General features: G+C 52.6%; 1 protein-coding gene across 1 annotated transcript in view; it reads left to right on the top strand.

Annotated features, from left to right (window-relative positions):
* LOC119103272 (NPC intracellular cholesterol transporter 1) overlaps positions 1-10,587 on the top strand; it is a 31,653-nt gene extending 21,066 nt beyond the window's left edge. Inside the window, exons 14-25 of the mRNA XM_037226738.1 lie at positions 1-65; positions 500-751; positions 1,893-2,056; positions 3,058-3,209; positions 3,768-3,919; positions 4,226-4,422; positions 7,564-7,795; positions 8,184-8,297; positions 8,701-8,789; positions 9,166-9,239; positions 9,996-10,093; positions 10,536-10,587. The exon at positions 1-65 is cut by the window's left edge and continues 63 nt beyond it. Of these exons, the coding sequence (XP_037082633.1) occupies positions 1-65; positions 500-751; positions 1,893-2,056; positions 3,058-3,209; positions 3,768-3,919; positions 4,226-4,422; positions 7,564-7,795; positions 8,184-8,297; positions 8,701-8,789; positions 9,166-9,239; positions 9,996-10,093; positions 10,536-10,547 (1,601 nt within the window). The 3' untranslated portion in view covers positions 10,548-10,587. The remainder of the gene's footprint in view (positions 66-499; positions 752-1,892; positions 2,057-3,057; positions 3,210-3,767; positions 3,920-4,225; positions 4,423-7,563; positions 7,796-8,183; positions 8,298-8,700; positions 8,790-9,165; positions 9,240-9,995; positions 10,094-10,535) is intronic.
* Positions 10,588-10,862: the final 275 nt, after the last annotated feature.

Raw genomic sequence — 10,862 nt, forward strand, 5'->3', positions numbered from 1 at the left:
TCGACTTCCTGCTGCAGATCACGTGCTTCGTGTCGCTGCTCACGATGGACGCCCGCCGACAAGACGTGCGTGCACGCCCGCGGATGGCGAGGCCGTCGCGTCTCGCCGCACCGCGCCCCGCCGCCGCACCCCTCCGCCTTGCGGACGCGACCCCGGTTACCACGGAGACAGTCGAGCAGGGCGGCGCTGGGGCTGCGCACCTGCTGTAGCTTGTATGTGCATGACCAAGCAGACACGCGAGAGCAAACCATCAGCTTGAGGTTTCTGCCGCTCGTTAGACATTATCATGCATGTAACGAATTATGGCACGATATGAAACGTCGCTACTAAGGTGGCGATTAGTTCCTGTGAGGGAATCCTAATGGAACCACTCACACCCCCAAACAACGTGGTCACGTCCGTGTCTGACTGCGCCGCCCGTGCTGCCGCCGGCCGTCCTGCGGCGTCTCCTGCCTGCCGACGGCCTTCTGCCGCTAACTCCCGCGCTCGCTTCCCTCAGGCCAACCGGTTTGACATCCTGTGCTGTGTGCGCGGCTCCAAGAAGAGCGGCGAGCGCCAGGAGGGCATCCTGTACCGGCTGTTCAAGAACCTGTACGCGCCAATGCTGATGCGGCCGGCGGTGCGCGGAACCGTCATCATCGCCTTCTTCGGCTGGCTCTGCTCCAGCATCGCCGTGGTGCCCTACGTCGACGTCGGGCTGGACCAGGAGCTCTCCATGCCTCAGGACTCCTACATGCTCAAGATGTTCAAGGTGTGGCCGCCGGCATGGGGTGCGGACTACCTGCGAGGGAGGGCGGGTCCGGAGCGCCGGATTGGCTCTCAATGTGCCAATGTTGTCGGCGTGACTCTGTCGTGGGTTAGGACAGCTTGCGGTGGTGGAATCTGTTCGGTGTATCTTGCCACACATTGATCGTCTGGGTTAAGGTGAAAGATACCTCATTGTCGTATAGCAGTCATTTAAGGTCACACCCATATGGAGAGTCGAGTGGTACAACAGAGTTTTAAAACAAATGGACTGTAACAGCACTTGCCGTTAACGTTACATGTGAGTCAAATTTTCACAGCGGAGCGACCTCGCCTCAAACATTCGCTTCCCGTAGCTTGGTCTGCAGTATCCCTGACCAGTGTCCCCCGTCCTCGCCATGTGCAGTACCGGCAGCATCCCTGACCAGCGTCCCCCATCCTCGCCATATGCAGTACCAGCAGCATCCCTGACCAGCGTCCCGTCCTCGCCATGTGCAGTACCAGCAGCATCCCTGACCAGCGTCCCGTCCTCGCCGTGTGCAGTACCAGCAGCATCCCTGACCAGTGTCCCCCATCCTCGCCATGTGCAGTACCAGCAGCATCCCTGACCAGCGTCCCGTCCTCGCCGTGTGCAGTACCAGCAGCACCCCTGACCAGCGTCCTCCGTCCTCGCCGTGTGCAGTACCAGCAGCATCCCTGACCAGCGTCCTCCGTCCTCGCCATGTGCAGTACCAGCAGCATCCCTGACCAGCGTCCTCCGTCCTCGCCATGTGCAGTACCAGCAGCATCCCTGACCAGCGTCCCGTCCTCGCCGTGTGCAGTACCAGCAGCACCCCTGACCAGCGTCCTCCGTCCTCGCCGTGTGCAGTACCAGCAGCATCCCTGACCAGCGTCCTCCGTCCTCGCCGTGTGCAGTACCAGCAGCATCCCTGACCAGCGTCCTCCGTCCTCGCCGTGTGCAGTACCAGCAGCATCCCTGACCAGCATCCCCCGTCCTCGCCGTGTGCAGTACCAGCAGCACCCCCGACCAGCGTCCTCCGTCCTCGCCTTGTGCAGTACCAGCAGCATCCCTGACCAGCATCCCCCGTCCTCGCCATGGGCAGTACCAGTAGCACCCCTGACCAGCATCCCATCCTCGCTGTGTGCAGTACCAGCAGGACTACCTCAGTGTTGGGCCGCCCGTCTACTTCGTGGTGCGCGATGGTCTCAACTACAGCGACGAGCGGGTGCTGAACCGCATCTGCTCGACCGTCAACTGCGACGGCAACTCCATCGGCACGCAAATCGCGCTAGCCGCCCAGCAGCCGGCCAGGTCAGCTGCAGTCTCCAGCCGATGGCAGAGGGGGCGGGAGGGGGGGGGGGGCAGTGCCGTGTTGAATAGCAATGAATGGCAACATCTTGTTGCTTACCTTTACACCCACTGACATGCCTGAGGATGCTCTAAGCGTTTGACGCTAGTAGGGCATTCGTTTAAGCTCTACTTTTACTTTTTCTTCTTTCATCCGTGTTTATTTATTCATTCGGAATTTCACGTCAGTTCGTTGCAAGTGGTATTTTGTCCCCCCCCCCCCCCACAACACCTCCCCAGAGTTAAATCGACCCGACCGATCTTGTCAGAAGGCTCAAAATGACAAAATGACAGGGTCGCGTAGGCCTCTTTGCGCCAACACATCCTTGAACACTATCAGCGGCTCATTCAGAAAGGGAAAACCATGGGCAAAACGAATTACATGGCGCGATGTGTTTAATCGGCGTAGACGAAACGACAGGCTGCAAGCTTTATTCGGGAATGCATATTGAATATCGAATGATGTCTTTGGTATGTTCCACTGATGCTGATCTGTACCACTAATACCACTAATGATGTGTACCACTGGCGGACACAGGACTATCCAGATAGGTAGATTGCGTCAACATTTGATTAAGGATTATCAATTCGCGATGCATGCTTTGTCAAGGGATGTCTAAAACTAACATGATTTACGTGATATCGTTTCCAGGTTTCGGGATATAAGACGATATGATAGTTGATGACTTCTTTGACGCAATTCACAAACCTCCTAAAACATCCATCGCCGTATGAATTGCGTAATGCCTCATCATAGGCATACACACATGAATATACTCAAAGTAACATAGTGTTCTTACGTGTAGCGGTCTGTTTGGCTTGTTGCAAACTCATAAACACGCCTGTGGTATGCTGGCATACAAATACTTCTGACCTATTATTTCCCTTCCAGAACTTTCCCCTTTAGAGGAACCTACTGAAAAATGCTCTAGTACCCTGACCGCGTGCGCTTGGGCCATGCGCAGGACATACGTAGCCAGTCCAGCGAGCAACTGGGTGGACGACTTCTTCGACTGGTGCACCTTCGGTTATGAGCACGGCAAGCCCGGCTCCGGTCCCAGCTGTTGCTATCGTAACAAGACCGACGACGGCTTCTGTCCCTCCATGAGGGGAAATAGTACGTTCCAGGGTCCGAGTGGCGTGTTTCCTTGTCATCCCTAATGGACTAACTACTGGTAATCTTTTGGGGTCATCTAACCACGTTATTTGGTAGGCAATGGAGTGCAGGGCTGGAGCTGTTTGTGTATGCGTCGGCTGTTAAATCTGCCTAGATATGGATGGGACAGTCTATTTTTCTCTCTCGGGCTCAGCGCGCCTTTTGCATTGAGAGCGGACAACGTTTGACTCCATGAAGTGGTTATACCATTACCGCTGGCGATTATTAAGGTGCTGTGCTCGACCATGCGCATATCGTGTGGAAACTCACTTGGTCTGCCACTGTTTTCCAAACCACGCACCCCCATACTTTAGCATATGTGTAGTGTCAGTTTATGCATAACGGCTCATAAAAGTCTCACCTTCAGAAATGTAATTTCTTTCCTTTTCTCGTGATATATGATCCATCCTTCCTGTTCGCCAGCAGTAAGAATTAATCAAATTTGATGCCATTCGAAAAGTTCGAATAAAATCAGCATTCAGAAATCAGCATATGGGTGAAACTAACACTTTTCCACAGAGCTTGACAAGGACTGCCAGAAATGCCAAATGGGTTTTACGGACAACCTTCGTCGGCCTGACCAGGAGTCGTTCCAAGCATACATCTCATTTTTCCTCAACGACAACCCGGGAGAGACCTGTCCCAAGGGTGGGCACGCCGCATACGGAGACGTAAGCAACTGCTCCGTGACCTCGGCCCCGTCTGAGTTGCGTAAACACCCGTGCAGAGATTTGTCGTGGCGTTGTGATGAACCAGCAAAAAACCACTGTCTGCGATGCATGTTGAGTACAGCGGCGGTGGAAAACCCAGGCGTGTGTAATGGGCTTGCAGCACCAGAAACGAAACGTCGTGGTCGGTTGATAGCATTTGCTGCGGTGATTTCCTCACGACGGGTAACTGAACCGAGATGATCTGAAACAGATTAGACCTCAGGCTAACGAAACCTTCACCGACGTATTCTTCCTTGTCTTCGGCAGGCGGTGAATGTCGTCAAGGATGCGGACAACAAGACCAACGTGGGTGCGTCCTACTTCATGGCCTACCACACCATCCTGAAAACGTCCGTGGACTTCTACAGCGCGCTAGAGTGGGCGCGCAACATCACCGACGACATGACCCGGGCGCTGAACGAAGCGTCAGGCGGCACCAACCAGCAGCAGGTGTTTCCCTACAGGTGAGACGGAGGGCCGACTGACTAGGGCGGCTACGCAGGGACGTGCCAGCAGCAGAGCCCTGCTACGGCTTGTGGCTGGGCTGACAGGACACTCTGCACTCCGTGACTGGTTGCGCTGATTATGGGGATGAGCATGATAGTGTTTAACCCTCGCCCTGATAGCGGGGGTGCGGCAGTGCGCCCCCCCCCCCGCCCCCCTCCGCTCCCCAAAGGTGTTCTGAGAATGCGTCTTCGACATGTCGTGGAATGGCGCCCATATTTTCGGTAACCTATGGAACATTCGTTGCTCGCGTTTGACACCAAAAGGGTGTCCCTAGCCTTTCCCGTGTCGGGGCAGCAGCGATTTTATGATGACTGCACGGCGATCTACGGCCGCTGCGGGTCCCGGGTAGTAACCGACGATCCCGTGGAACGGGCGGAACGGGCTGACATTGTGATGTTTAAGGAGCCATACACCATAAAGGTACGCTTAAAGCACACGAAACTTAAAATCATTGTACTCAGAACTGAACGGGACGCCCCTGTAGGATTTTGTGATCCTGCAGGGCTTGGTTTTGTACATATGAAAATTTAAAGTGGAAAAGTTGGAATTCGGGAAAATTTGGCCTATGGCCTGGAAAAATGGAGTCAATCGTTCAACTCACAACATTCAAACTATTACCAATCGCAAGATTCCGTTAAGACCAATCCGCTGGTGCTTTCCGCGAAGGAATATCTTCCTTAATTTGGAACCGACAGGGGGTCGCATTGACCCTCCCATCAGCCTGTGTTTTGAAAAGCGGCGAATCAGGATGAGGGTTACAAGCGGGTGCGTACTATAAATGCGACACAGGTGTGGTGGCCGTGATTACACTTCATATGCTTATCTACTGCACTTAGTAACGCTACCAGAGCGGATTTTCTCAACGTTTTCGAAGCGCGGGGATCTTCAGCCTCGAAACACCACTTCGTCCTCAGCAGCCACAACAGCCTTTGCCTTTGCTTTCGTGGCGTGCGTCTGTATAACGGCGTTTACGGTAATTGGTTACGAGTTTAAATTGTAATATGGTTACGAGTTTGAGTCTGAACGCCGGAGAAATCCCGTGTTCTCAGCCGAGCTTAGCGCGGGAGGCGCCGTTTGTGCGGTCCGCGAGCCGCCATTATTGAACGTCTGCATGCAACACTCAGGCCCAGCAGCCAGGGCCGTCAGCAATGTATGAGCCCCAGGCACTTGGCATCGTTTTCTTCAATCGCACAATAAGTATGCTTTTCTCATTACCAGGATTTTTCTTCACTGAGAGAGGCCGTCTGAAGGCTCATCTTTAGTTTTTAGAAGGCTTTAGTTTGCCGGGGATTTCCCATAGTCGAAGAAAATTCTTTCACTCCATAAATAGCGATAATTTCAAACCTTGATGCTGGAAGTCATGTAAGCCCGGTGATCCTGCTATGTTACAAGAAGCGTGTGGTGCCACGTTGAGGTATGGAACACCGAACGACGAATCCTTCCTTTCCAGCCCTGGAGAGGGAGCGCGCATCCCTGAGTTGCATACAGTTCAGGTGAAACAAGTGGTGATCCCATTAGAGCGGGTGTTCCGTGTGCATGAAGACTGACTAAAGCCCACAGAGGCAGGAGCAGTTTGGGGCTTTCACAATACATTGCGATGGGGCGCTGTGATGTATTTCTGCGCATTGCGCGGATTTCGGTCCAAGCCATCAATTGCATCCAATCCACTCACCGCTCGTAGAAGAGGTACACTTTTTTGGGATGTCAGATGGCCATCGATCCTTAAACCCATTCCGGTTTATTGGCGACCGCAAATATGTCAGCCTGTCCTATCCTGTCCCGTGGCATTATCAACGTCCCTATCAATTCCATATAAAAAGAAAGGCCTTCAGCTCATAATGTTTCGACATAATGAGTCCAAAGCCTTTATGTTAAGTTAACGACCTTCAATATGCCGGGAGGAGTTGAAGGGAGTGTTCCACGTTTATATTGGGTTTTGAGTTGAAATAGCCATCTTGAAGAAATTCGGTGCTGTTCACAATTCTGCCATTTGTAAGCCGCTCTAGTTTCTGAGGAGAAATGGAGAAATGGAGAAAAAAATGGAGAAAATGGAGAAAGGTATATCGAGGAAAACATTTCAAGGTCACCTTGGCACTCATGACGTGACAACAACATCATTCAAATTTTGTCTTTCTATAGCCATGCGGTGATCACGGCCCAAAAATAGAATTGCCGAGGCGTTCAAATCTTGCGTTCGTGAGCGCGATTTCCAGATAAAGCGGCCGTGCATCGGCTCTCAATCAATGTTGTGCAAGGTACGATGACATAATCAAACCATGGCGCCTGGAAAAAACATATTTACTTGACAGAAAACTATAGGTTTTGCAGTGTATTCAAGAGGAACATTATTCACATAGATAAGACAGTAGTAATAGCCTGATTCCTCGGATAAAAGTAGGAGAATGCAAATATCAGCCAATCTATATCTTTATCTTCATGGTTTTTCTCCGAGGAATAAGGCTATTGCTACTCTTATCCATGTAAACAGAGAACTGTGTTGTCTAAAGTAGTCGTTTCCGCTTAAAAGGCATACCAATAGGTATAAGTGGGCTCGTTTCAGCATATCTGATGCTTGCTTCAATATCTTCAAATGTGAACCATTCCATATGAACAAAGCTACAATGCTGACCAAAAATTGTATTGTAAATACTGAATATTTCGACATGTGCCCATCCTTACGAGCAATTTGAAATCCTCAGTTTTGTTGAACTCTAAACTTCTTGAGGATTAACAAGCTCGAAACATTGAGTAACGTCAACATAATCGATATTTATCACAGCGTTGTTTATCCAGTGCCTGCTGGTACATAGAAGGTCATTAATTTAGCATTAAAATTTTGGACTTGTAATGCCTAAATCAATGATATTGACTGAGTCGAACTCTAATGATTTCTCGAATAAGATAATTCGAGTCGATTTAACAAATAATACAGCCCCCTCCTTGAGAAACCTGCTCCCTTCAGCATCTCAATCGATGCCGCTGATTTTTAATTTTTTACCTTTACTTTTGTGACATTCAACATTACCTTTTCACCGTGATGCAGCTGCCCGGCCATAGTCTGCCAATCTCTTCACTGACCGGTCCTGCGTTTGTTTCAGTGTATTTTACGTCTTCTACGAGCAGTACCTGACCATGTGGGCGGACGTGCTGCGCTCACTCGCCATCTCAATCGTCACCATCTTCCTCGTCACCTTCTTCCTGATGGGGCTCGACTTACACTCGGCGCTGATCGTGTTGGTGATGATCCTGCTCATCATCACCAACCTGCTCGGCCTGATGTACTGGTGGGATATCTCGCTCAACGCCGTCTCCCTCGTCAACCTGATCATGGTGAGGCTCGGACGCCGCGTCAGGCAAACCTGAGCTGTGTACTGGTGAAACGGCGCCGATGGCGGCCTGTAACTGTAGAGGGATTCAGGTGTGTGTGCGCAATGCGATGGGTTTGATTTAACTGTGGTGTCACAGTATTTCCTAGCATGGAGCGACGGGAGAAAAATAACATTGGACGATCTTGGCGCTGAGTTTAAGCACCAGGTCTTTGATCTCAAACATTTCCGGGTCTAGAAGCTGGCCAACTTGCCGCGGTGTTGAAAGTGATTGATATGCTCAGAAAAGGCTTTTACGTGCTATTGCCCTGCACAGTGTGATGTACCCCGTACCGCTGCCGCGCTGGCTGCGATGTCACGGCCGCCGACCTGCCCCGCGCTCATGCCCTCAGGCGGTGGGCATCTCGGTGGAGTTCTGCAGCCACATCACGCGCGCCTTCGCCGTCTCACTGAAGCCGAGCCGGGTGGAGCGGGCCAGTGAAGCGCTCACCAACATGGGCTCCTCGGTACGGGGGCGACTTCGGACAGGCTCCCTCCCGTGCCGCCAGCACGAGCCGAGGCCAGCCGCCCAGCTGCCCAGCCACTTGCTTCGGACCGGCCGCTGTCAAATGGGCGGGCCTGGGCGGCTTCACGGGAACTTTGTAATCTAAGTTCGCCTGATGCCACGCTCGCCAATCTAAGCAACAGACACTAAGTTAGGTCACATTGCTTGTTCTGAAAGAGAACGAGCTGAAGTTCGTGCGCCGAAAAGACATTGATTGATGATATTCAGCTCAGCATCGCGGCTAATCTCATTTAGTGTTGGTGTTACGCCTTTGACGTCGTTACCAATGTCCCATGCGTTGCGGCATTCTGGGTAATGGACGTGTAATGGTGCTCACAAGCTTGCTCATTTTGACACGCTTCCAGGTTCTTAGCGGCATAACGCTCACCAAGTTTGGCGGGATCGTTGTCCTGGGATTCGCCCAATCACAGATCTTCCAGATATTTTACTTCCGGTAAGTGGTTTCAGGTTTCGAGAAGCGGGCGTGCTAGTACGGCGAATAGGTCCAGGAGACGGATTGCGTGCGATAAACACCATTCGCCGTCAAAATGTTCAGCGGTCCGTCAAATATCTTGTCTTCCTCCAGATCCGGCTTTGCTCTCAAAGCGTGTTCTAACGGTGTCAAATGCAGCGTCTGCATTGAGACGCGTGACCATCTGTGGCTAATAATCATCTATCACATCGTTGGTCATGTACATACAAAATTAAATCAAATGCAAACAACGCCAACCAAAATTCTAATGCGGTGCGTCATTTCTGCGCTGCGTCTGATTCGCCGCAGCCTCCTCTGACCGCAGGCTCGCTCCGCTGACCGCTGACCTGTTTCGCAGGATGTACCTCGGCGTGGTGCTGTACGGCGCGTCACACGGTCTGATCCTGCTGCCCGTGGTACTCAGCTTTGTCGGTGGGTGTCGGACAGGCCAGCGGTGCTGCTGCGCGTTCAGTGGGTGGATAGGAACCGGGTGGCACTTCTGGGCCGAGGAGACGATGGCGCACACGACATCAGTCTACGGGGTTCCTGTATGCTCTCGGGGTGAGATGCGTTATCAACCCAATGTAGGTCATCCTTTGTTTGACATTACGTTTGATGTCTTCGCTGAAGGTGAATGTGGAGATGAGCGGCCGAGCCTACGAAAGTGACGGAAATATGGTGCCCGAAGCTTAGCTAGTAGTGTTGAACACTCCGCCATCAGTGGCAGGCGACCCGGCCAGCGTCTCAGAAATCCAGCCTATGTGACTCGTCTTTAACAGCTGGCAGCTGGCCAAGAGAGCCAGGCCGAGACAGGGTCGGCCGTGTCACGGCACTGCGTGACACGTCGAAATCATTCAACAGCTGTCCGTTGAACTGGGGTCGTTCTTCTTGTGTGGTAGAACTACGGTCTTCCTAAGCCAAGCAGCTAGAATCGTCAAGGACTTCAATCACAAACACATCGCTGCTACACATTCAAGCAGATTTGTGAAATGACGCAGAACGCGCATTGGCGAGCGCGGCAAATATGGAGAGTGAGAGCTAGAAGTGGTTGAGGGAGATGTTTATAGAACACCTAGAGAGGATGGTAGCGGAATGACGATAGAATGGTTACTGTGAGATGTGAGCCCAGCTGCATTTTGTATTTTATTATCGGCCGGTGCCGGCAATAACTGTTTTACTGTCTCGCAGGCCCGCCGTTGAATCGGTCCTTGCTGCGCCAGCGCCAGGAGCGCCAGAGCCATCTATCGGAGACAAAGCACGAAGCCGGCTCGTCAGCGCAGCTCGAGGTGAGGGCCGCGGGGCAGGAGTGTGTGGGGGGAGGGGGGAGGGGGGATATCGGCCATTCCCGTCGCATGGGATGACTGAACGGAGGTACAGTCTGGAGCGTCGGGTGCAGTTACGGAGACAGCATAGATAACACCTCGGTACAGTCGTGTTCATAGTTCCCCAGTCCTGGTCAGAGCGACGGCATCAAGGTTTGCTATTAGGTCCTCGATCCCAGCCCACAGGCCGCTCGGAATACGCCGAAAAATCGTCTGTCGGAGCGAAAAGTCGAGGACAGTTCATACCACACAAGACTAACGCTCTCATAACTATTTGCTTTACTGCTGTTTAAGTGATTATCTTTTTGCAAACCCAAATGAATCTTCAAACTCCCCACCACATGCTCGTGCATATTTTCAACATACCTGTATTTAGCAATAGTGACGACTACGTTGCCTCTTTCAGAACTATTTCTAACAAAGTTCGGCGAATGACCGCCCCCGTCCGCAAGCTGCCCCACACAAATCGCCGCCCGACTGCCTGCAACAGCATTTGAGAAGCGTCACCGATGTTACCTGCTCCGACCCGAGCCGAGCACGCACACGTGCGGCACCGCTGCCACGCCGCCCCTCTGATGCGCGGTGCGGTGCGGGCCGTGATCTGACCGGATGACGTGCGGCACCGCTGCCACGCCGTCCCTCTGATGTGCGGTGCGGTGCGGGCTGTGGTCTGACCGGATGACGTGCGGCACCGCTGCCACGCCGTCCCCTGATGTGCGGTGCGGGCTGTGGT

This window comes from Pollicipes pollicipes, unplaced genomic scaffold, assembly GCF_011947565.3.
Source record: "Pollicipes pollicipes isolate AB1234 unplaced genomic scaffold, Ppol_2.1 Scaffold_5724;HRSCAF=6776_pilon_pilon_pilon, whole genome shotgun sequence".
Classification (NCBI taxonomy): Eukaryota; Metazoa; Arthropoda; class Thecostraca; order Pollicipedomorpha; family Pollicipedidae; genus Pollicipes; species Pollicipes pollicipes.